The 26,578-nt window shown below is 48.4% G+C and overlaps 1 protein-coding gene across 8 annotated transcripts in view; it reads right to left on the bottom strand.

The window, feature by feature from the left end:
• Positions 1 to 26,578, bottom strand: part of FRMD4A (FERM domain containing 4A) — a 461,080-nt gene that overhangs the window by 230,835 nt on the left and 203,667 nt on the right. For 7 of the 8 annotated variants that reach the window (XM_029617199.1, XM_029617198.1, XM_029617203.1 and 4 more), the window contains exon 2: positions 5,345 to 5,410. In XM_029617199.1, the coding sequence (XP_029473059.1) occupies positions 5,345 to 5,410 (66 nt within the window). Of the gene's footprint in view, positions 1 to 5,344; positions 5,411 to 16,299; positions 16,305 to 26,578 lie in introns of all 8 variants that reach the window. The other variant, XM_029617202.1, reaches the window with a different exon arrangement.

Below are 26,578 nucleotides of genomic sequence, written 5' to 3'. Positions count from 1 at the left end.
TGGAACAGGAATATGAGAGAGACTGACCATGTGTGGGGCCGGATTCCCCTCAGGGCACCTGCCTCGGGGAGCTAGAAGTGGGCAGTAATAATATTACATGGGAATCAGTGGTAGGCCTCAGCCTGCCTCCCTGACACGATCCTTGTTACTGAAAGGGGAATAATAAATGAGCAGAAACAGGATCTCTGAAGGGAGAGAGTGGAACAGGAATATGAGAGAGACTGACCATGTGTGGGGCCGGATTCCCCTCAGGGCACCTGCCTCGGGGAGCTAGAAGTGGGCAGTAATAATATTACATGGGAATCGGTGGTAGGCCTCAGCCTGCCTCCCTTGCACAATCCTTGTTACTGAAAGCGCGAAGGTGAGCTGTAGGCTGAAGATCCCTGCAGCTAGGGGCGGGGCCCTGACCAGGTGAGGGAATCTGGGGTAACAGGGGAATTCAGGGATGGCGAAGCTGCTCTGAGCAAGCCGTCCTGTTCTCGAGTTCTGAGAAAGATGATGTTTGCCCACGAAGCATCGTCACGTCACGTTGCACGCCTCTGCCTTCTCCAGCATTTCCCTGGGCTCCGGTGTGCCCCCTCCCCTCAGTAAGTGAGGGTCACCCCTTGTACAAATAAGTGCCCCTCCCACCCCTTCACCTCCCCCCAAAATGTACTTGCAATCCCCTGCTGCTGGAGAGGTGGAGGCAGGAGAACTCCTCCAGTGGCTCCTGCCCACCTGCTCCACTTTCAAAATGGTGCCCGTCAAGCCCCTATGGGGGCAAAGCTGTGCCTGGAGTCAGCTGCGGGCCAGAATAGTTTCGCCCTCTTACAATGGGGCGGCATCAACCTCTGTCTATTTCCGATCGGGAATATCTTCAGCGCACCAAATCCTGTGGAGTACGTTGGTTTTTCTAACAACTCTGCGGCACAGGATAATATTATCCGCCAGAGACCATTTGATGCACAAATGGAATTTTCATCCCGGACACTCAGAAATTTTAAATGATAAAGATGAGCCCCTGATGCAGCCCCCATTGTAAGAGGGCGAAACTCGGCCTGAGTCGGGCTCGACCAAAGTTTTTTTTGTCTCTGTCTAAATAAAAGAATCCAGATCGGTGGTGGAGGCAAGGACAGTATCTGAATTCAGGAAAGCCTGGGATAAACACAGGGGGATCTCTGAGGAAGTGATGGGCATGATGATGCTAAATTAATTGGACAGATGGGCAGACTGGCTGGGCCGTGTGGTCTTTTCCTGCCGTCACTTCTCTATGTTTCTGTGGTGCCTGTAACCCTCATTACAGCTACCCCATTTTTAAACCTCCTCCTGGTCTAGCCCGGCCATCCCAGTGACATGGACCGCAGTTCCCTCTGGAACCCTGAACACGTGCGCTCTGGAGGCGCCAGGGGGTGTCACTGTTGTGCGAGGACCCGCATCTCCCGGGCGGCGCTGCTGTGCTCCTGAAAAAGCGTAAGATATTTGAATTGGTAACTAATGACAAAAACTAACTAGCTGGCAGTGGAAAGCCTTTATAAACTTGATTTTTATCTAGGTGATGGGTAAGGGGGGGGGGGCCTTTTCTGAAAGGATGGGCTCCACCTTAACCAGGGTGGAACCAGGCTGCTGGCGCTAACCTTTAAAAAGGAGATAGAGCAGCTTTTATACTAGATGATGAGGGAAAGCCGAATCAGGGCATCCCAGCAGAGAGGTAGCAATAAATGCCAAAGTGGACCAGGTGCCTGTAAGTAAAGTGCAGACAGATTCCAAATTACCCCTGCCAACTGATGAGCAGGTTATTAATAGAAACAAGAAACTCACTTTGAAATGTCTACAAATGCTAGAAGAAGAAAACGGGAAACTACATAAGCACTGGCAAGTTACATAGAAAGCATTGATAAGGAATGCAAAGAGAGAATTTGAAAAGAAGCTTGTCCTGGAAGCAAAGACTCATAAATACTTTTTCAGTACATTTGAGGTAAAAAGCCTACGAGGCAGTCAGTTGGACCATTACATGATCAAGGGGTAAAAGGGGCACTTAGGGATGCCATAGAAGAGAGACTAAATGAATTCTTTGTTTCAGTATTCAGTGAGGAAGATGTAAGAGGAACCCAAATTATAGCTACAGAATGCAAGGTTCCACATTAGGAGTCACCACTCAGGGAAAGGATCCAGGTGTCATCACTGAAAAGACCAGGGGACACACAATGAAGTTACTATGTGATATCTTTAAAACTAATAAGGGAAAATACTTTTTTACTCAATGCATAATTAAGCTCTGGAATTCATTACTAGAGGATGTGGTGAAAGCTATTAATGTATCTGCGTTTAAAAAAAGGTTTAGACAAGTTCCTGGAGGAAAAGTCCATTAACCATTATTAAGGTGGAGCTGCAGAAATCCACTGCTTATTCTTGGGATACGGAGAATGGTTTCTCTCTGCCCCTTGGGATCCTGCCAGGTACTTGTGACCTGGATTGGCCTCTGTTGGAAAACAGGATGCTGGGCTTGATGGACCCTGCGTCTGACCCAGTATGGCAAGTCTCATGTTCTTATGTTCCAGAGGAGATATTGGTATCTCTCTGTCAGGCAGTTTCCTCCAGCGTTAATATGCTAATGATTAGATGCGATGTTTAAGTGTAAAAACGTATTAAAAAAATGTGACCTGACTGAGTTTCACTTTTTCCCCGAGCAATTTTCAGGCTGAAAGCACAAAAAAAGCGAAGAGTCTGTGGATTTAGCAATGGGAATGTAAGACTGCAGCGTCACCACTTCAACATTCAAAGGTGCTCGGCTCTTTGTGCAAAGTTTAGATTTCATGTGGTTGCTTGCTCCAGCAGAATGGCGCCAGGAAGCCTTCGTATCTTCCCCAGCCGCGCTCTGCACTGGGGGAGGCGCAGGAAAAGGACGCAGCCGAGCAGCTTGAAACGCTGAGGAAGCCGAAAGCTCAGAGGAAAAGCTTTGTGGCAGTTCTGCTTACTCCCTAGATTTGTCCTGAAGGACGCTAAGGATGGATTCAGAGCCGGCAGCACATCTCAGATTTCCAGGGAGGGGGATGCTGGTGCCGGAGGCTGGGGAACAGCCCAGGACTGCGGCTTTCTTAGCACTAGCATGGGGACACTACGGTGTCTCTGGGAGCTAACTGCAGGACACTGCGACAGCTAATGCCTGGGAGTAAAGGTCAGCCTTCCGGCAGCGATGGAGAAGGGGGAGGGAAGGTTTTAAAACTCCATGCTAATTTTTGCTCAATGTTTGGATCCTTTTGCCTATTTGCAAGAAACTACAGACACACTTCTAGGGCTCACAAGCACTGGGAATCACTACCACACACTTCTAGGGCTCACAAGCACTGGGAACCACTACCACACACTTCTAGGGTTCACAAGTACTGGGAACCACTACCACACACTTCTGGGTCTCACAAGCACTGGGAATCACTACCACATACGTCTGGGCCTCACAAGCACTGGGAATCACTAACACACACATCTGGGGCTCACAAGCACTGGGAATCACTAACACACACATCTGGGGCTCACAAGCACTGGGAATCACTATCACATACTCCTGGGGCTCACAAGCACTGGGAATCACTACCACGCACTTCTGGGGCTCACAAGCACTGGGAATCACTACCACACATTTCTGGGGCTCACAAGCACTGGGAATCATTAGCACACACACAGTCTGGGCAGACTGGATGGGCCGTTGGTCTTCTTCTGCCGTCACTTCTATGTTTCTATGTTTCTTCTGGGGCTCACAAGCACTGGGAATCACTATCACATACTTCTAGGGCTCACAAGCACTGGGAATCACTATCACATACTTCTGGGGATCACAAGTACTGAGAATCACTACCACCTACTTCTGGGGCTCAAAAGCAGTGGGAATCACTAACACACACACGTCTGGGGCTCACAAGCACTGGGAATCACTATCACATACTCCTGCTGCTCACAAGCACTGGGAATCACTACCACACACTTCTGGGGTTCACAAGCACTGGGAATCACTACCACACACCTCTGGAGTTCACAAGCACTGGGAATCACTAGCACACACCTCTGGGGTTCACAAGCACTGGGAATCACTACCACACACCTCTGGGGTTCACAAGCACTGGGAATCACTACCACACACCTCTGGGGTTCACAAGCACTGGGAATCAATCTCACATACTTCTAGGGATCACAAGTACTGAGAACCACTACCACCTACTTCTGGGGCTCAAAAGCAGTGGGAATCACTAACACAGCACATATTTTGCCATTCAGAAGCAGCTTGGAATATCCTCAGATATCTTTACTTCTGGCAACAACCATTAACATCTCTAATTCCTTCTCACGGTGCTGCTGGGTTGCAGGTCTTGTACAATGGACTAGAGAAGGTGAGCTTGCAAGGTCCTGTGAGAGGAGGTAGGGAGATGAGTGAAGGGGTGAAGGGGTGAAGGTAAATCTGGTTGGGCATCCATCATAATAGCCTGAAATACAGTGCATGGAGGGGAGGGTATTTTCATTATGCATATTAGTTACAGAGGATGGGGAAAGGAGGTTTCTGTATTTCATCACAAAAACATTAGTGTGTTTCTTCTATAATTTTGGCCTCATTATTTATAAAAAGGGCCTGTAGCTCCCATCTAGGACAGTCTGTCAGCTACCAGGTCCCACTCAAGAGGTTTCTTGCCCAAGTTAAGAAGCAGCAGAGGTACCCTGTTAGGGTGCTTTGAAAAGGTTTTCCTATGAAGCTATCCTTAATGCACTGTGAAATGGCATTGATCAGACTTGTTATTCAAGATTGCTGACATGCCAGAATATGCTGAAATGCTAGAGTGTATGCTAGAAGTTAAAACATAAGTTTTGCTCCTGCCTTCTGGGCTCAACTTACAAGAATCCCAGACCTATTAACATATATGAAATAAAATTAATGCCAACCAATTAGTAAAATGTTATGCAAACAAACAAGCTCATTGGTGTGTAAACTGGAGGTGCTCCCAGACACTGCTTCTGAACTGCCTCCCACTCTCCTAGAATATTCCATACTTTATCTAAATAAAGATCTTTCTTTAAGCTGCTGGTATTAACTGTTGATTTTGCTGGCTCACAACAACCCAAGCCAGGAGTCTGTGGAAAAAACCCCCACACAGGAGCCAAACATGCCCCTGAAGATGACCCACACATATCTCAGGGTAGCATGAGAAAGTACATCGTGGGCTTGATATCTCTACATGTGGGGTCATTTATGTGGCTTAGGAATTAAGAGGAATGTTGGTTCTAATCTGGATCTGACTGACACCCCCACGACTCACATAATAATTAACATTCCCCAAAGGACACAGCATCAACACTCCAATCTCTCTTCCTTAGCCATTACCTGCACCAGGAGTTCCAGCTTCCTGTCGTCCAGGAGATGCACCTGACACCGCCGGCCTTCCGTCATCTGGAAGCAAACAAGGCAGAAAAGGTCCTTAGGGTAGCTTCACGAACGGACAGGGCAAATCACGCGCACGCGTTTTCGTCCCTGGCACGCCGCCGGGAGCTGCTCTGGGACGCCCGAGCCTCCTGCAACGTCACGCAACTAGTCCTGGCTGAAGCGTTGTGCTTGGCTGGTGCTGCCGTGGAGGTTAGAAATCAGTGTGGGATATTCAAGCTAACAAAATTAAAAATCTGAAAAAACGCAGACGGTTTAATGTTCTGTCCCCGCCCCCGAACCTTCCCATCATCCATCCAGACCCTCGCCTTGTTCTGACTCTTCCTTGGGGCATTTACTCACTAATAACCCAAAGTGACCCATGCACAGACTGCTTCTATCTCTGTGCTCCTCCCACTACTGCCCTCAGATCCCAGATCGGATTCGGGGGGGCTGAGCAGGAAAACCTTTTCATAGGCTCAGGGTCGGAGTGCAATAGTCGCTCTCGTTATTCCGTTAAAGCCTCTTCCTAGCAGCACTACAGGCTGCATGGCGATACCTAGCGCACCGTCCTGCACTAGCGCTGACCATGCCGTGTAGCAGAAACTCTGGATTTGGCAGGAAATGGTGCATTTTCCACATTAGTCCACTTGGATTTGTAGAAATAAGGGTCCCCACCAGTTGTAGGTAAAACCTTTTGACTGGACAAACTCAATACATCTGTGATGAACTTTTGAGAGCTCAGGCCAGTGAAGATACAGCACAATTACGCTCCTCACTAGCCTGATGACCGCAGATAACTCTTGAAAGCTCGTCACAGATGGCTCGAGTTAGTCCAGTCACAAAGTCTCAGCAACACTTTGTTTACTGACCCTTATTTTTACTTATTAAATGCGAGAAATAAATACAATTTAGCATTAAAGAGAATCACGTGCAAAACGTTACGGGTTGTGATACCACCCATCTTACCTAATTTACAAAAGCACAGATGCACCAGATCAGGCATAACCCCCTCCCCCCGGGCATCCACACTGCACCCACACCCTCGCTCTCTGGCTGCAAATGCTCCTTGCACAGAAGCAGATTCTTGAGCCAGAAAACAACAGATTACTGACTGCTCTCCAGCTCCTCCTATGACCCCTTAACCCTGGTATCTCCTGGGGTCAAAAGCAAGCCTTCCCCTGCCCTGTACCGAAAAGACCCAGCCAGCATCTAGCTCTGATCCTCAAACCTGGCACTGCTGTGACTCGGTTATTATTTCCTCCCTCCAGCCAACAGCGCGTCGCCCCGAACGTCTTCCCAACGATCCCGTACAAAATGCAGCCCTGCCATTCCCTAGCAACGCAAGCCATCCGGTTTCAAAAGCAATTTCCTTAGCCTCACGCTGCCCTGATCCATTCTCTCGGTGCCTTTTTCGTATGTTCGATACCAGGGGCACCGGGCGCATGGTTTCTGCTGATTCCTAGCACCGGGCTGGGTGCAAGCAGGGCAAGGGATGTTTTGGGTTTTTTTGGGTGTTGCTTCTGAGCACCAACAATGGCAAATTCTGAGCAATTTCCTGTCCGTGCTCCACGGCTCAGGCAGCGGTGCAGCTCTGGCCTCAGCGTTCCCCCAAAGGAAATCCTTCCCATGAATGTCAGCCTGCAACCATTTCCCCCTGTAAATTGGCACACAGTCCCCCCTTGCCTTGTGCAGCATTATGCGCTCTTTTGTAACAAAGCTAATTCATTAGATTTATGCCCATGTCATACAAGTTATTATGTTTAAGAAAATAGGAGCCTGACAAAATCCACCCAGTGCGAAAGAAATCTGAGCCTCTCATGAAAATGTTCTACTCAAAGCAAATTAAAATCTTCCCCCGACCATAAATCAGCTCTTAGGGCTGGTGGGATTATCTGGGGATGCAGGCGACCTGCTGGGTAAACACAGTCTGGGATGCGGTTTCCAGGCACTGCCTTGCCACTGTAAAAGTTCATTGTGCGATTTGTGCAGGGTTGCTCGTTTATTGCGTAGATGGAAGGGGCCTCTCTGGAGCTCCTCGTTGGGAAGCTATTTCAGGGCCCGATTTGCAAAGATTTTCCTCTCATTGTGTGTCCATGGGAAATACTAGGGATGTCGCATGCACCGGAGCGTCCCTACACATGCTGCATGCTTTTGTGCTGCTCTAAGAATTCATTTATACAATCTGATTGTAGCGATTACAACACCAACTGGCCTGGGTAGACACAAACATATCTTGTATAACATACGTAGCTCAGCAAATGATATGCAAGGTCCCACTGCCTTATCAAAACCCACGCTGCCCACAGGAAATAATAAGCTTATCACCGACACGTTGATCTCTGTGAATGTGCAGTTTGGGCGTTCTGCAGAGACATTTTTAGCAGAAGGCACGGAGAAGTGAAGAGGTCCTGCCATGAAAGCAAAAGGGTGGGCTCTGCTCGTTCTCTGAGCAAAGGGAGGCGAATGCAAAGACCCACACAGGGGAAAAGCAGTCGAGGGAAAGGAGACCCTCAGCGTCATCTTCCCCTGGTTCAGAAGCAAATTCCCAGAGGAGAGGAAGCCGGGTGAAAGAGCAATGAAAGTTCAGTCCTTGCAGTAAGAGAGCGGAGGCGATGCGGTCCCAGTTCTGGGATACGTTCCAGTCCGTCTAAGAGAGAGGTGACCTGTGCAGGTCTCCCGCCCTGAGGATGGTCTTTGGAGTAAACTGCATCAAGCATTAGAGGATTCTCCAATGCTGCATCAGTAAATATCGAGCACCTGAATATCCGCTTATAGTTATTTATTTATTTAGAGTTTTATATACCGATAATCGTTTGGAACATCTAATCGGTTTACATCGAACAGTAATTCAGCAACTTGCTTTACAAATAACTTAGCGAACAACAACAGAAATTCAAAAACTTAAAAAACACTCCTCCAACAGACCCATCAGAGAAGCATATAGAGAATATCTACAGGTACCACACAACAATACCACCCAACATATAACATTGAGAGATCGGGCCTTCTCCACAGCAGGTCCCCCACTGTGGAACTCCATCCCCCTAGAACTAAGACAGGAACCATGTCTTCCAACCTTCAGGAAAAGACTGAAAACATGGCTGTTCATGAAAGCATTTCCGGACCCTTAAAGATTCACTACCATCAAATGCAGCATTACTGAACATTTCCTATTAAACTGAAACAGTCTCTATCTACCAATCATTACAATGTTTTACTTCTCGTTAAACTTTTTATCTTTCCTCTAACTCTAATCCCAGTTAGAATGACCCCCGTTTTATTGTAACTTTTTTCTTCCATGCACTTGTTTTACTTTTTAATGTATACTCTTATGTTATTAGTTATTTACATTATAATGTATTTCTCACCCCTTGTTTTATGTAAACCGACATGATACGAACTCCGTGAATGCCGGTATAGCAAAATACAAATAAATAAAATTAAAAAATTAAAAAAAAAAAACAGGCTGTAGATATAGCTTGGTAGTCCACGTAACTAGTATGAGAAAAATTACTGTGTACAACTTTGTTAGGGATAAGTCTTCGATATATGACAAAAAATGTACATATATATATATATATATATATATACACACACATAATCATATAACTTCTCAATGGAGGAGTAACTATGAGTGGCATATTTACTCAGTGGTGTAGGTTATTTTTACATCTAATATCAATATATACATACCGTAGCTGAGAAAGGTGACATGTTATTGAAGGGAAAGAAGTAACTAGGACCGGTGAAGGGAGGTGGGATGGTTAACGAAAAAGAGGTGGGAAGAGAAGGAGGATGAATAGCTCAGGTGACGGCTTTCTTGAAAAGCCATGTTTTGAGGTTCTGTTTAAACTTCTTGTAGCGTGGTTCCTGACGCAGTGTGTGGGGCATGTTATTCCATAATGATGGGCCAGCAATGGAGAGGGCACAGTTAGAGGTGGACTTCAGTTTCATCACTTTGTGTGAGGGAATGTGTAAGGTGGCTGCATGTTGTTTTCTGGTGGGCCTACCAGTGTCATGGAAGAAGAGGTGTTCCTTCAACCATTGCATATCATTGTTGTGGAGGGATTTATGAATTAAAGTGAGTTTTATATTGTATCCGGGCCGTTACAGGTAGACAGAGCCAATGTTTGAGTATGGGGGTGATGTGGTCATTTTTGTGTACATTCGTGAGGACACAGGAGGCAGCATTTTGGAGAATCTGTAAGGGTTGGGTCATGCTTTTTGGGAGACCTAGGACAATGGCATTGCAGTAATCAATTTTAGATAGGATGATGGCTTGCAGTATAGTGCGAAAATCATGAAGGTGTAGTAGTGGTTTGAGTTTTTTAAAACTTTTTATGGTTGTGTTGATGAATTTTCTTAGGTTAAATTGATTTTGGATGGGTAAAGGATGGAGAAGGATTAACGATACTCTGATACCCAATGAGAGCTTTCATTTCAAATTATTCTTTGGAAATTGAGTGAAGATATTTCTGGGTTTGGGAAGGGTGCTAAACAGTACTATTCTAATGGGCTGCTCAGAAGTAGAAGGCTTTTCGGACAAAAGAAACAACTTCTTTTTGAAGTCATTTTCCTAAATGTTGAAAGTCGTGCAATAAGCCTCTTCTTTTCTATGTGTTTTCTTGCCACTTTTATCAAACAAAGAGATGTTGGGTATGTTGTGTCTTGACTGGAAGTGAATCGACGTGGTTAGAGGAGTCCGCAATTCACCAGCAGGCCTTGGAGATCTACAGGGCGCCAGGGGGTTCAAGACACAACAAACAAGATTGTTTGTCCACTCCGATACTTAGAAACCTACACTGGCTGCCGATCAAATACAGAATATTGCACAAAGCACTCACCATTATCCACAAATCCATACACAACCAACTACCTTTAGACCTTCAGTTCCCACTCAAACTTTACACATCTGCAAGACCCATCATAGCGACACACAAAGGAACCCTTCAAGCTCCCTCAACTAAATCCACTCGTCTAACCTCCACGAAAGAACGGGCATTCTCCACAGTGGGCCCCATCATCTGGAACAACCTCCCGACTGATCTAAGACTGGAACCTTGCCTGATCACCTTCCGAAAAAAACTCAAGACTTGGCTCTTCGTCCAAGCCTTCCCTCAAGCCTAACATTGCATATGTTCTTTCATTTAGACTAATAGGCTAAATGACAGACTCAGCCACTCAGCCACTGTACAGTCATACGTTTTCTCTCTCCAGTTTCTTCTGTCCTTTATTTCCTGGCTACCCTAGCCCCCAAGTTCATTCTCCCTGTTATTTGTATCTGCGCTTCAGCCTTCTATCATATGGTTTTTTGTTAAGTTAACCCCTAAGTTTGATGTAAACCGGCCTGATATGAAGCTTGTCATGAAGTTCGGTATACAAAAATGTTAATTAAATAAACAAACAAATAAATAAATAAATAAGATTGCCAAGTGCAGCACCTGGGAGGCACAAGGAACTAGCAACGTGCATTTGTTGGAAAATGAAACAAAATCAATCCTGCCGAAATTTGGATTTTTTTTCGTTTTTATTAATTTCGGCAAATAATGTGCACTATTTTCCAAACGAAATTTAAAAAATTAAAAAAAATAATAATAATAGCCCCCAAATGAAACAAACTTTGGACAAAACCCTCCCCATAATAACACTCATTTTTTGGCCTGTATACTCGTATAAGGAAAATGTCCTATTTCACCAAGTCTGTACTTCTGAGAAGGAAATATCCTTAAGGACGAGTTTCAAGGCCAAGAATAGTAAGATCTCTCTCCATTTCTAATCACAGGCAGAAATATCTTCACTCAATTACCAAAGAACAATTTGAAATGAAAGCTCTCATTGGGTATCAGAATATCATTAATCCTTCCCCATCCTTAACCCATCCAAAATTTCCTTGTATTGTCGTTGAAATATAACATACGTGAGAATGTTCCTGTGGCTGTGCGACAAAACCAACACGAATGGATATCAATTTTCCCTGCTGATATACAATGCCTCAACTTGATATGTTAAAGTTCATCTCTCTCTCTCGCTCTTGGAAGGTCATAACCTTTTTAATACCTGATCCAACATCTATGTGCCCTGTCTTTGCCACTCAGGCCAAATTAAAGCGAGAACTGCTAATTTTTGTTTGCCAGGCAGTCAGTCTCCTCTTGCTTCAAGCTTCTGGCTCAGTTGGAACCAGATATATCCAGAAAGTACACCACAAAAAATCAGCGATGTTCAATAATTAGACATAAATCAAAAAGAGAAAACTCTATCGCTGACAAAAAGATATGCTTTCAATAAAGATTTTCAATATGTTTTTTTCTTGTTCTTAATAATTTTTATGCACCTACACTGTGTGGAACAAAATGTTTGCTGTCTGGATGTGTGTGAATTTAACAAAAAATATTTATATGGAGTTGGAGGGAGGTTTCATACACTGTGTAGGTGTCCCAGCACCAATACCTCATTGGTGTATAATCATCAACCAATCTCCTCCTCCATGTGTAATTTTTTTGAAATTAAATAATTTTTAGTGAAAGTCCCCAAAAGAACCGCTAACTCTTCCGTGGCGGTATGATCATGTAAAAAAAATGTTTGTGCGAATTAAACACTTTACAAGCTATAAAGCTTTGTAATGAAGTTTTAAGGAGAGTCCTTATCCAACTTCCCGATTATCATCAAGGTTTGATACAGTCTGCCAACCTGACTCAATTTTTGGAAAGTTCAACAGAGAATGTGACAGAGAAAGATATTAGTGATGTAATGAGAAAGTATTTCCAAAATGGATCCCTTACCTTTCATGATCAGGCTGTTAAAATATTCCCAGATTTTTCTAGGACCACCCAATTAAGGAGAAGGGAGTATGAGACCTCCAGAATTAACATTAGGTTATACGTTCATATTAAAATATCCTCCTAGGTGCAAAGGTTGAGGAAGAGATGAAGATTTGTTTTCACTGAAATCCCCTGGAATATCAATCCTGAGTAATAGATCCCTTAGATAATCATTTAGGGGCAGATTTTCGGAGGATTTGCGCGCGTAGGGGGGGTTACGCGTGTATGTCCCGGGGGCTTGAAAAAATGGGCGGGGCATGGACGGGACCAAGGCCATTTGCTGCTGTGCCGGGGGATTGGGTGCTGGCAGCCGGCCGGCAGGCGTTAACTTACAAAATAAAGGTAGGGGGGAGGATTTAGGTAAGGTTGAGGGGTGGGGGCCGAAGGAAAGTTCCGGAGCGGCCTGGGAGGGAACGGGGAAAGCCATCGGGGCTCCCCTAAGGCTCGGCGCGCGCAAGGTGCACACGTGTGCACCCCCTTGTGTGGCTGCGCGTGTATGTTATAAAATCGGGCGTAGATTTGTGCGCGCCGGGTAGCGAGCACAAATGTAGGCCACGCGTAGGTTTTAAAATCTGCCCCTTATTGTAATACTCCGCATCCGTTAAGCCAGCTTTTTCCTGATTTTTTGTTTCCTTACATTCTCCCCTTAGATTTCTGGCTCTCATTGTCTTTATTTAAAAATAATTTTTACCCTGCTGAAAAGCGTTGCAATTGGTAATAACTTTCCTTGATTGTGTTCCTTGTGAAATTTGATATTCTACACATCTTTTCCTTTCTGAGGGAGTAAGACGTATGCTTACTTTATGAAAATGAATAAAAGATGAATTATAACAAAAGATGGGGGGAGTGGAGAGACTTTGTACACTGGGATTTGGATACTGCTGTTCCACAAACACTTCCAGCGCTCATTTCAAACGTCTGCGTCCGGCCACTTTCACCAGCCCTCACGTTGCCCTCCTAGGCCCGGCCCTTCTTACCCTCCCAGCTGCGTTGGTGAAAGAGCCTGCTCAGCTGCTCCTCCCGTCACTGAGCAGCGCTCGACTGGCTCCATCGCGCCTCGGATCAACGCTAAGATTTATCCCTTCAGTCTTGCCTGCACTCGCGTCTCCCTTCTCAATTATTCTGCACATGGCTTAACGTTTAGAATATTAATCTAATAATGAAGAGCATTCTCTAATCTCAAATCCCGAAGCCTCATCACTTCGTGCAAGTTATTCACCCCACAAGAGAAAGTCTGCATCACTGGCTAAAGAAGAAGTGAGGTAACACCAACCGCGTGGAAGGCTGCAAGTTGCAAGGTCTTTTAAAGAGAGGACAAAACCATTTCTTGCACAAATGCCATCAATGTTATTCATTAATAGGGTCTTCGACAATCTCTACTGCCTGCACCAAAGCGTTCTCTTAGGGGATCCTTGGAGGAGGAGTAGCCTGGTGGTTAGAACAGGGGGCTACGAACGAGGAGACCAGGGTTCAAGTCCTGCTGTCACCCCTTGTGACGCTGGGCAAGTCACTTTACCCTCCAGTGCCTCAGGTACAAACTTAGATTGTGAGCCCTCTGGGGATAGGGAAATACCTACAGTACCTGAATGTAAACCAATCTCAGATCAAATGTCAGTATATAAAAATAAATAAATCAGCCGCAACCTGCCTGGCTTACCAAGAGTAAATAAATACATTACGCCAGGTCATCAGACGGCCTCGGGCATCTAGCACAGGCTGAGACCGTCCGGGTTTTGCCTCATTGAGCATACAAACTTGTGACTGATGCATTTCTTAGGAAAATCAGAACTGCAATGCAGCAAAACCAACACGGACAGGGCCATCTCCGATAACCTTGCCATGCATGTGGCACAGAGCAGTCCTTTCATTAAGAAAACATTACCACCATCAAAAAGTAAAGCGATGCGGCATGCGTTTACTGCCCTACTTAAACAATTCGACGAGCGCTGGGGCTGCTGGAATGAATGACAAAGTTAGTTATTTCTTTTGTACTGCACCCTCCTGGATAGATGAGCATGGAAGATCCCCCTACTTGTAATAGTTCACTTCCAGCATCCCACCTTTCCTATGTCTAGCCACAAGGCCTCGCAATAATCCAAAATGGCCACCAATACTAACACGGTTATTACCCAAACATCCGGCTCCATGGCCTTTTCAGACGGTACCCAGCACCACCAACCTGCTCACTGCCCCGGGGGGCATGAGGAGAGTGTGGCCTGTCAGACAGGGCCAGCTACGTGAGCAACTGCTTACCCTCTACTAGAGCTTCAGCATCCTCATCGTTTATCTGCGTCACCCAACCAGCAGAGCACAAAGCATGATCTACGTGAGAGCTCATTCATTTGAAACATGTGGGGACACCATCTGAACATGAAGCACACTGGGTAACGGCCTAGGAAGAAAGGAATATGGCATTTAAAGTGACCTGGAGTACCACCTGGAGGCGTTAATGTACTCGCAGCCTGCCAGGCTGACCCGGCTACATGATTGCCTTCTGCTTGGCCTTCGAATGCCTCATTACAAGCAGTAAAGCTCTATAACGGAGGAGATAAACTCCCGTCCTCAAAGACCACACACAGGCCTGGTTTTCAGGATCTCCATGATTAATATCGCATGGGATAAATCTGCATGAAATGCCTCCATTGTATGCAAACCTACCTCATGCATATTCATTAAGGAAATCCCGAAAGGCGAGTCTGTTTGTGGCCTGGTTTTCAGGGGTGAGTTGTCCATCCCTGCTCTAAGGCTGGCAATAGGGATAGATCCTCAGCGACAGCTTAGAAGATGGCATGGGCCATGGTGTCTTTTGCCATCATCTACCACGTTCCTACGATGCAGCGTGAGAACAGGGGTGGAACCTGTTTAAGGAAGGAGCAGGCACAAATGCAAGGGCCTCTGGTTGTTAGGTAGCAGTTCTTTCCAAGTAAAACATCAGCAAAGTCTGAATCCGTGGTCTTTTTTAGTGGCTGCTCTAGTTTCAGCTTTTTTTTAAATTATTTTTCAAAGGCAGAAGCTCCATTGTGCCCACTTCTGGGTTTTCCAGCCCAGGCAGCCTCCCGGCACCGTTCCCCCACCTACTGCCCAGCAGTGATGGTCCTCTGACGAGAGCCAGGGACTGCAGCTCCCAACAGAGCCCGCGGATGTCGCTCCCGCACCACAGTCAGGACGCCCTCCCTGGCTCGCTCCCAGGCACTGTGAGCCCTCCACCCCAGGCCTTGGGGAAGCAACTGCGGGTCCCCTGCAGAGCGGTCCTGCTGCTGGGTCGTCGGCCTGGCCCAATTCAAACCTCTCCGCGTGAATTCCAATAAAGCGCACGTTCCAAGACGCGGAGATGCGCAAAAGATAGCCACGGGGAAAGGGACAAGAGAGACTTCTGGGGGAAAAATGTGCAAAATCAAGCCACTGCTTCGAGATGTCATGTCAAGGGTCAAAACAGATCTGCTGGGCTGACCTCCGAACTCCACCGGAAACCCCTCTTTGAAACGGCGAAACTCTGCAGAATTAGCATTTTGCACCTTGCAAAGGGACTTTCTCCATTAAAGGCAACGGTAAATAATTTCAGCAACGTTCAAAGTGTGAGCAAAGCTCGCCTTGAAAGTAAAGCCGCCCCTTTCAGACGTTCTCCAGGTCAGTTTGCATCCACAAAGCACCAGAGGTCCTGCTCCCTGCTGCAACCCCCAAACTCCCTTTTATTTCACTGATCCTGGAAATCCTTGGACTGATGTTGTGAATTCCTTCGCCTTCCTCGTGCGCTGGCCACAGCTACTGGCGAAAGAGCATCTGAAACCCCGACGGTGAAACTCCCCCCAAATCCAACTAGAAGTGCCTTCCCGGGTACCTCTGACATCAGGTTAAAGCTTTGAGTCTCAGTCTGCAGACCGCAAAACAAATATTTATGCAAGGATTTCTTTCTAGAGAGGCCAACAGCTTTCTGAACTATGCTGCAGATTAGTCCCCGGCCTTCATCTCATCTCTAAAACGCAAACAGTGAGGAGAAGAAAGGAAGTCTCTCTGCTGGACTGCTGCAGAGAGACTGCCAGGGGCCGGGCAAAGAGCTGACTGGTCAGCACGTGCCATCTCTGCCATGAAGGCGCTCACCTTCCCTCTGTGTGGGCCCTGGATCGGGCCTTCACACCTTTAGTGTTCATGAGAGCATGGCCCTTATGTACTGAATGCACTGTGCTGTGCTCAAGGGGGCCGGAAGGGGTCAGGAGATGCCCGAGAAGATGCCCCCAGTCAGCCCCAGGAGCGGCACAGATGGTAAACCTCTCCAGGCCTCAGGGAGGGCGAGGGGTGTACTTATCCGTATGCATAACGCTGAGATGCTCCGCGCTGAAATCATCAGATTCTCAGGGAATTTCCTAAACGCAGAGTCTGGAAACCGGATAAAGCGCAGCTACTGGGGGGGAAGGTGTCCTCAGTCAGATGAGGAAATAGTACGGGCAGACTTTGTATCCTCAAATCTCACTCACGGAAATTTTCAATTTGCTGCAAAGTTCGCAGATAAAAAAGTGTCCCCAGACTCTGGGGCTTGCTCCGGAAGAAGCCCCCACTGTAAATCCATTTCCGAAGCGCCACCGAGCCAGACGTGGGCACAGCGTGGCCCCGCTCCACCAGTCTCCGTCCATGCCCTCCCCTTCGGCCAGGCCTAACCGGGCAGCGCTTTTGTGACCTGAACAAGATGCTGAGACCGCGTTCCTCACTCGGATTATCACCCGCCGACCCCATGTTTTCTTTGGCTGGGGTAAGAGAGGCTGGCCGCGCTTCCTGCATGTTTTATCCCCCCCCTCTCCACGGCGAGGAGCAGCCTCTGGCCTGCTCGTTCCACCTGACTTGATTCTGTAAATCTCTGACATCACAGAGCCTGAATCCCTCAAATCCAGGACTTAGACCCAAAGCTATTTCTCAAGCAGAGTAAATAAAATCATCACATCTTCAATTTAAACAAGGCACAGCCCTGGGTCTCGCAGGTAAAGCAAGCCAAGCCCTATCCCTTTCGGCTGGCGCTGAGGCCGATCCCTGCTCGGGATCCCGTAATCCACCACCAGCTTCTGTCACAGTTATGCAGGAGCCTCGTTATCTATTTTCCCCCATGCAGAGACCCTCTCTCGACATCACCAACAGCTGGGAGTGGGCGGAGGAAGCACGGTCTCGCCGTGGTGCCAGCCGGCACGAAGGGCAAGCAACCAAAAAAAAGCTTCCATGTTGCTTCATTGAAACGACTTAGCAGAAAATGCTTAGGCACCCCAGCTCCACGGGAATCAATGGGGAAAACTGCTACCTACTGAAGAAGCAGAGGCTCGTCTACCGAAATTTGGGAAGGCTGACATGACTGTGCCAGCATTAATTGAAAGAAATAACATCTGGGTCACATCACACACCTTGCGTGGCCCTCACACCGTCTTGACCAGCGCCGCACCACGCTCGATCTCTCGTTCAAAGACTGGATACATTGCCACAAATCCTCTTTACAGCACAATCCGAGGTACAGCAGGAAGCTTCGTCTCTTTCTGTCCCATGCTGCTGAAACGGACGCTGTGCCGCCCAATCCCTTTTTTAATTGGCGTTTTTATTTCTAGAAATCAATTGAGAGTTTAAAATCTTTAAAAAAAGTCCTTTTTCATGTTCCCATTCGTTTCATTCTGGAAAGCTCCGCTCAGCCCCACGTGTGCGGCTGTAAATCTAATTAAAGGTGGGGCGCTGCTGTGCTTGTCCTCACGGCTCCGCGCAGACGGCGCTCTGGGGCAGAACATGAAAAGTAGAAACGCGGCACGAACACTTAGCAACGGGATTATGCCCCATTAAAAAGGCACGCTACTTCTCCAAACAGATGAGAAGGAAAGTATGTCAAAGATTAACAAAGGAGATCTCGACACAAGATCAAAAGGGGAGAAAAGTAATAGAGCCCAGATGAAGGAAAACATTTTGTCCGCAACCTTAACTGGTACTGGCATTTCGGGGCCCTTCATTTTTCGGTCTCATCACTTGTTATTATATAGTTTATGAATGAATTCATTTTTGGGAAACAAAACAGCACAGTAATAAGACTTTCACATCATAGAGAGATGTGAAAGTCTGGCTGCAGTATTGCATTTCTCCATTTGTTTCAAAGACCACATTACAAATGTCAAGTTTGTGACTTAACTGCTTAAACGTGACAGAGGTGCCTCTAACGTCAGAAGGGAAAGTCAAGTGAAGAGTCATCTTCATGCCATCCCCTTACGATGTGGCCCCCAACTGGACTGAAACAGGCTCCGGCAATGGAAACCCTCACTTCCAGGTCTACCTCAGACAGTAACATGTCCGACAATACGCGCACCATTCAAGAGGTAACCAATCAGCAGAGGCCTTACTGACCCGCCTTGTAGTAAGGCTCCGTTCCTAAGAGGAGGCCAACGAAATGGCTGGGTAGCAACGAGACTCGGAAAGGTTTAAAGTCAGAAGCTCTGGGTCCGCCTTGCTCCCTTCCCTCAGGCAAGGGAAACCCGCAAACAGCATCAGCCCAGGTGACGAATAAAATCTTAACTTATTACCCCTGTCAATGATGACTTTAATTTTTACGCCGAGTGCAACATTTCTGAAACATTCACACAGCCACCTCGGGGGCTGGGTGGTCTGCAATACGTTCCTGGTGCTTGGAAGAGAGAAAGTGGAGGTTATTATCACCTTACGAATGTCATGAATCTCCACTCCGGCTGTTTGGGTGAATGCTGCATGCCGGCGCGGCACAAGGGCTAGCGTCGGCCACTCGCGTCCAAAACAGGGCTGGGAGATGCTGCCCACTCCTACTCCAGAGCCCCATTTCTAGTAAATAACAGACAAAGGAAGACCCAGCTCCTTCCGTCAGGCAGCAGGACGTAGTCTGGCGCCAAGCCAGCGATTCAGCGCCAGATTTGGGGTGCGGTAAAGGATATTTTTTTCCCCTCGCTGGCCCCCAGATGCAGATGACCGTTTTAAGAAAAGCTCTGAGGAAGGCCTGATCTTCTTTCTAGGGTGCGGCATTACTGGCAGCCAAAAATGGCCTCCGCCAGCCGCCGACCTGCTAATCCCGGACGTTTGGCGCTCTGTGGCACCCGAGCCCTAACGAGCTCTCCCTCGTTGGTCCATGGGCTCCAGGTTTCACCTTTTCGTGTTTCTGTGCAGCCTCTGAGAGGAAGAGCTGCGAGCAAACGCTGTCAACGCCTCCGACCAACATCGCGATCCACGTGGAACCGCCGGCCGTTTCTGTAACAGGGAAGGACATCCTGCAGGGGCGGAAAGGTTTTTAGGGTGATTACTTCACTGAAAACTAGAGAGAGACAACAAGCATGTGCAGGCCTACATGGAAAACGTTTGAGAACAGCCCACATGGAAAAAAAAAAACCCTAGGGTTTAGAGACTGCTGCAAAATACTTTTATAAAGATTTTCTGCAAACGTTTTTTTTTTCTGCTGCGCCTAAGACCGCCAATCGCAGAGCTCTCAGTCCCTGCGGGATAAAACGAATCAAGGCAGATCTTCCGCCCTTCCAGCAGACGTTGGCTCGTCCCGTACCTGTCGGTCCCTTCAGACCTGCAAACGTCGGTCAGGAGCATTGCAGCCTGCTTCGAATTTGACAAGATCTTTCCTGGTGGATTGGTGGAAAAAAGATGAAGTGACTCCTCAAATATCCAAAGAGAATCTGTCGAGTCAAGGAAATCCAATTCACATTTTTTTCCCCAAAAAGCTGCCGCGGGTGCTAAAGAAGGTTTGCTGAAGTAACTCGGGATTATTCGTAGGTTCGCTTACTTAAGAGAGACTTGCACACCCCTAGATACAGGATCTCTGGATCCCTCCCGCACACGGGCGACTCAGTGCTGGGGACAATTTCAGGGGCAAGATTCATCTCCTAAAAATTATCCGTAAATACATTTTGAACAATGCTACTCAAAGCACAGAGTCACGAGGGGTTGACACGTACCACAATAGCTGCTATTTCTGCCAAGATTACTACGAAACAGGCAGCAAATGCTTCAACCAGCTGGAAAATGCTTTTTTCATAGCTCAATAACCCCCGGCGCCTGCAGTGGCTTTGTAAACATGATTGACAATAAGCCAAAAACAGAATTACAGCGTCAAGCAGTGGCTGCCAAAACATGGAGGATCTCAGAGGCGTGGGCAGGGGAAAAAGGAGAAGGGAGGCAAATCCCCTAGCGAGGTCCATCCGGAAGGATTTTCATGAGGTTGAGGAATTCGGAAGAAAAAAAAATTTACACTTGAAGAAAATGCTGCACCGGCAGTTATTAAAGAACAGACAGCAAATGCAAGCTCTACGACCGATCAATCGCTCGTCGTTAAGTTTCCACAGAAAATAAAAGTTTCTACTCATTTCTGGGCAGGGGAGTCTCAAAATCCCAGCACCTAAGGAGAGAGCTGACCCAACGACACAGGTCAAGCTGAGATACGGAGTTAGAAGAGCCGACCAAACCAACCACTCACAAACGCAGGTCAACAGAGGAGCCTCGGGGAGTGAGCAGACAACTCAAGTGGCAAGTGCCGTGCGTATCAACGGAGGGCCCTCCCAGCAGAGCGCAGAAGAGAACATCTGTCCCGGCTCACTGCGGTCTGCAAGACGTGGAATCGTTTGCAGGCCAGAATTAGCATCCACGAGTTGATAACTCCCCTCGGGAGCACTAATTATGATTCAGCACCTAATTAGCCAGCACCAGCGTGCTATGACAAACTGGGTCCAAGGAAGACACTGATTTCTTCTTCTTCTTCGGAAGTTGCCTAATGTCACGCTCCCGACGCGGAGGTGTGCCCTGAGGAACTACAGCAGCAAAGCACAATAACGCCAGAGCTCCATGGCTCGCCGTGGTGCAGGTCAGTCCTGGCGGAAAACAGAAATCCAGCATGGTGGCTTCTCTACAAGAACCTGTTTTTTTACATTCCTAATCTCGTTTCCACGAGTAGCAGCTTACGTAGCTCTTCCAGTTTAGTTTAATTGTCTTTAATTAGCTTCACTGGTCAAATACTCCAAGGCCTTAACATGCCAGTTATACAAATAGTTTCCCTTTGGTCATTTTCAGCCCTCGGTGTCATAGACCCCAGTTGATCTCTGGCCTTTGCAAGTAGGCCTCCTCTGTGCTTACGCCAGGCTCTCTTTCAGGAATGCCCCAGCCTTCAGCAGCTACCAAAACGAACCATCGGGGGCACAGCCCCTGCGTGGGGGAGATCCATATCGCGGGGCCTCTGGGAAATCTTGACCATCACAGTCAAGCAGATGGCCTGGCGGACCAGAAAGGCGAAAGAATCTACTTTCAGGCTTGACCAGAGCCCTCTTCTCTCTAAGGTAGCTTCCACGTTACCATATTCTATCACTTCATAAGGGAGCTGAGGACTGGTGTAATGAATTCAGACCCTTCCAGGGCTCCTGGTTCCAAAGTCAATAATCCCTTCCACAAGGGAAACCCAGACAGATGTAGACCATTCCTGAGCTATAGAAAGATGAGCAGCAAACACAAGTTTTATCATAAGGGCTCCCCCTTCTGAGCCAGCTGACCCCGATTAAACTGGTTAAACTCAGCTGGCAGCCGAGTCCCTGCTTACATGAGCTGACCGGCAGCAAGGAAAACAGACCAAAGTTACGCCTGCCAGGTCCTGCCCCTTCAGAGCCCTGGGCTATAACAACAAATCCTTCCCAGTCAGCGGGTGCACGAAGGCAGAAAGGCAACCAGAACCCGTGGCACAGGAGCTTGCAAAGAGAGCCGTGACCTCCCGGGCTGCCTCCCACAGACTCCTGCGGGGAGTCAGAATCAGAGGCGCGACTCCCCCTGGCCCTCCCGTCCGGTTTCCAGGAGATCCACAAGGAACATGCATGAGGGAGATCTGCCTACAGTGGAGGGCAGTGCAGATTCCTTGTGGAAAACCCAACTGGCCAAGCGTGAGGACGGGCTGACAGCCCCTGCCCGGCATCCCGGGGATATCAGCGGGGCTTAAAAGCACAAGGCAGCAGGGATCCGGATTACTTCCATGCACACGGCGCTATTATACCAGTGCTACAGGAGGGATAAGGATTGTCCTAAATTCTCCCTCCTGGAACTGGATGGCACCACCTCCCTGCTAAGGCGTTCACACGTTTGCTACCCTCCGGTAGCTTTTCTTCCATCCAGAACAGTCCGTTCTAACGAGACAACGAAAACATGGCCGAGCGTACGTACGGTGTGACCCTGCCTTCTATTTTCCAGACCCAGCGCTACTTCAGGGTCCTGTCAGAAAGCAGCTCAGCCTGACCTGGACCATCTGCAAGTCAAGCGCTTACCTCCAAACTGTAGGCTTCATTAGAGGGCTGCGAGTGCAGAAACGGGAGAACGCAGCCTGGGAGGGGCTACTGTGATCAAGCTCGTAGTGACCTCCCAGACGGCAGAAAAAGCCCAGCCGAGCCATGCACGGAGTGCGACCGAACGTAGGGCGTCACTCCATGTCCAGGACAGCTTACGGCGCCTTCCTCCTCCTCCTCCTCTGCACTGCACCTTCTTGAGCAGATGAGCATGCGAGATCCCCCTATGGGGTCCACCCCAGCATCCCTCCCGTCCCAGATCCAAACAGACGGCAGAAGGATTAAGTTGTAATCCCTGCAGAACTCGGGTTCGCTGAATCAAAGTGATACAAGTAAAAAGAAATAAAACGTCCGTGACAACCTGAACAGCTTGGCTGATGCTTGAACACGCTAAGATCCGGTGGCCTTTCCAGGCGGCACCACACCCAGAGCACGCGAGCAGCCTGCCAGGCCGAGCCAGCTCTGGAGCGGCCGTGTTTCTGCAGGGACTCCTCGCTAGTACTGTACTGCCAGGTCCGTCACTGCGGGACCGGTCCTTCAAGGAGAACTCTTATTCCAAAGGTGTGGACGAGCCATAGAAACCATGAAATCACAGATTTAAAAGCCTGTCACATAGATAAATGACATCACTGTCTGAAGGGAAGGAAACTATGAAGTCAGTAGCCATGCAAGGGCCTCGCCTTGAAGCCGGAGTATTTTTTTTTTCAGTTTTCTGTTACTTGTTTCCCACTAACCACTTTCCATAACTCCAGAAATTCAATACTTAATTAAAAGATATTGTTTTACAGTGCAGGCAGGAAGATGCATCAAGTCTTCGAAAGGAGAATCACGAGAGCTCTTAACCGCATGCCGGCAGCACAAGGATGCAGCCCTAAGGATTAAGGATGGCTGTTAAGGAAGTGCTAGGAACTCAGCGTCCAACAGTTGCTCAAGCAGCTTCAGACGCTTTCCTGCAATGAAAACCGTCTAAGGAAATTAATGTGCTTAGTGGTCTGGCAGAGGTACAGAGGGTGCCACAGAGGAGCCTGGGTGAGACGAGGCCCAGCTGCCTGCGGAGAATGTTTACCATTACAAGATGCCACCGACCAATAAAGGGAGCAGAGAACTCCAGCACTCGTCACACGTGCATGAAGCAAATCCAACCAAAAGCTTTACTGGCCTACGAATCTAGGTGGAGCTGAGACGTCAAGAGAGTAACGGTGCAGAACTCGATGGGAAGGAAAGAGTGAGCCAAGTCCCTCATATCGGCAGGAAGGCCCTCCAGAGGCGGGATGTGCCAGGGGTCCAGATCCCACGCCGCGCCGGGGGTCCAGATCCCACGCCGTGCAAAGGGTCCAGATCCCACGCCGCGCCGGGGGGTCCAGATCCCACGCTGTGCCGGGGGTCCAGATCCCACGCTGCAGCTCAACATGGACCTGGGTATCCTTTCCAAAGAGATTCCGACAGAGAGAGGGTCAGAACCAGCAGCCCACCTTATAAACGCACCAAACTGGCAAACGGGGAAAAAAACGCGCCAAATCAATCGTTTCCAAGACCCTGGCCCAAGGCAATTTTGGGAATGAAACAAGCAAAGGACTCCGGAAAGCTGAACATCTACGACCCGAGTGCAAAGCCGCCAGCGACCTTCTGGATACAGCAGGCACTTTCAGAGCGTGCACGTAAAATAAGCTTTTATATTCCTGCAGAATCCGGGTCCGTAGACAGCAGGTGGGGCCGCACACGGAGAATTTTTCTTTTATTATAATTAAGCAAAAGCTCAGCCTCTTAAAACGTTCTCGGGCTGAATGTGCAGCACAGGAGAGAAACAGAGCATGGCGGCCGTTTTCCACTTCTGGGTCTGATCGGACTGTGCTCCATGAGGGATACACCGAGTCGTCCACACTGAGCCATGTACCGAGCGGGACTGACCCGGGCAAGGCCCACCCAAAGCCAGCAGAGCAACGCTAGGGCTGTGATTCACCTGGAGATATCAGCGCCACCAGATGGGCTCAGCTCGCACCCCCGGAACGCCCTCCGCCTTCCCGAGAACGCAGGAAAACCCTACAGTCCCAGGGGAATGGCCTGAAGGAAAGGCCCCAGGAACAGGACTGGCTGGAGGGGGACCAGGGACAGGGGTTCCTCACAGCTTCCTACCAATGGGACTTCAGCCCCGAAAGGCCGGGCTCTCCATCCAGCCTTCCCTCCAGACTGGACCCGTGGGTTCCCTAGGGCCAGAACCGAAGCGGAGGGGGTTTCAGTTGCCCCCGAGAGCGGTGCTCGCACGCCTGGGGTCTCTACCAGTTGTCGGCTCTGCTTTCTTTCACTGGCGACGAATCCGCCCGCTTTACCCTCACCTGCTTTACAGTTTAGTGACGAGTCAGGTGGATTACTCTTCATCGCTTCTACTGCCAGTCTTAAGCTTAAGCAGAACTCGGGGAAGCGCAGTAAATAATAATTATAATAATAATAATAATAACGTGGGATCATATTACCCCGGCACACTCAGGCAGCCAGTGCTGGTACCGTTTAAACGTTTCGCTGACACAAGTCCTCCCGTGCTTTGAGGTCTTCTTCACGACTCTTACCGCCCTCGCCACCTGTGGGGTTGGCAGAGCTTGCATTCACTCGTAATTCTGCGTTTAGCTGCTTCACACCAAGAAGATGGAGTGGGCAGCCCCTTTGAGAGTCACAGTGAAACTAATTACTTAAAATTTAGCGAAGGCTGGCTCCTTACTGCAGCGTCTGGATGAGCTGCTTTTGATTAGCAGGAAGTCTGCTTTTTAAGATGATGGAGGAACTTCTGTTTGATCTGATATTGTGGTTTTTAGCAAAGGTTTTTGGGGGGCCTTTACTGTGTATAATTTTATTTTATTATTTCTATATTGATTGCATCCCATTTTGTTATTGCTGGGACTTGCAGGCTATCAAATTTTTATAATCTATCTATATATAAAAGGCTTGAGTCAGTCAGTCAGTCGGTCGGTCATGAGGGTCACACTATCATGTTTGGCTATTACAAGGCGCCTGGAACAGTGGAAGGTGCAAAGTGCAAAAACAATATATTCTCGCCTGTAAGGCACAGGCATACCCAGGCTCCCTGAAACACACACACACATATACACGGCCCCCCAGGCTGTTATTGACCGGACCTCATCAGCAATGCCAGGTAAAGTTTACCCATATGCTCTGCATGCGAAGCTCTGTCTCTCACGCTCCCACACACAGGAACAGGCAGGCATAGGCCCACACAAGCTGGCAGAAACACATGCAAGCACACGGAAGCACGCACACATGCCTCTGCATCGCTCCATGGAGAGACTGCACCTACAGCACGGAGTGCAATTCTGGTCACCGCATCTCAAAAAAAAGATATTATTGCACTGGAGAAGATACAGAGAAGGGCTACCAAAATGATAAAGGGGATGGAACAGCTCCCCTATGAGGAAAAGCTAAAGAGGGATATGATAGAGGTCTATAAAGTCATGAGAGAACTAGAACGGGTAAATGTGAATCGGTTATTTACTCTTTCAGATAATAAAAGGACTAGGGGGCCCTCCATGAAGTTAGCATGGGACACATTTAAAACTAATCGGAGACAATTCTTTTTCACTCAGGGGTGGATTTTATAAATCTACGCGCACCCGAACAAAAGTACGCGGGATTTTATAAGCTACGCGCGTAGCCGCACGTATCTTATAAAATCCGGGGTTGGCGCGCGCAAGGGGGTGCACATTTGTGCACCTTGCGCGCACCGAGCCCTGCGCGCGCTGCCCGTTCCCTCCGAGGCCGCTCCGAAATCGGAGCGGCCTCGGAGGGAACTTTCCTTTCTCCCCCACACCTTCCCCTCCCTTACCCACCTTCCCAGCCCTATCTAAACCCCCTCCCTATCTTTATCCTAAAAGTTATGCCTGTTGCGCGCGCCAGCGGGCTGCTGGCACGTGATTCCCCGGCCCAGGAGCCGTTTCGAAGGCCTCGTCCACGCCCCTGAAACGCCCCCGGGCTGGAAAACATGCCACCCCGTACACGCCCCCCCCCCCCAGGCAAGCCCCGGGACTTACGCGCGCAGGGGGGGGGTTTGGGGTAGGTTTTCGGGGGGTATGCGC

Source organism: Rhinatrema bivittatum, chromosome 9 (assembly GCF_901001135.1).
Source record: "Rhinatrema bivittatum chromosome 9, aRhiBiv1.1, whole genome shotgun sequence".
NCBI lineage: Eukaryota > Metazoa > Chordata > Amphibia > Gymnophiona > Rhinatrematidae > Rhinatrema > Rhinatrema bivittatum.
This window is presented reverse-complemented; position numbering and strand designations above follow the sequence as displayed.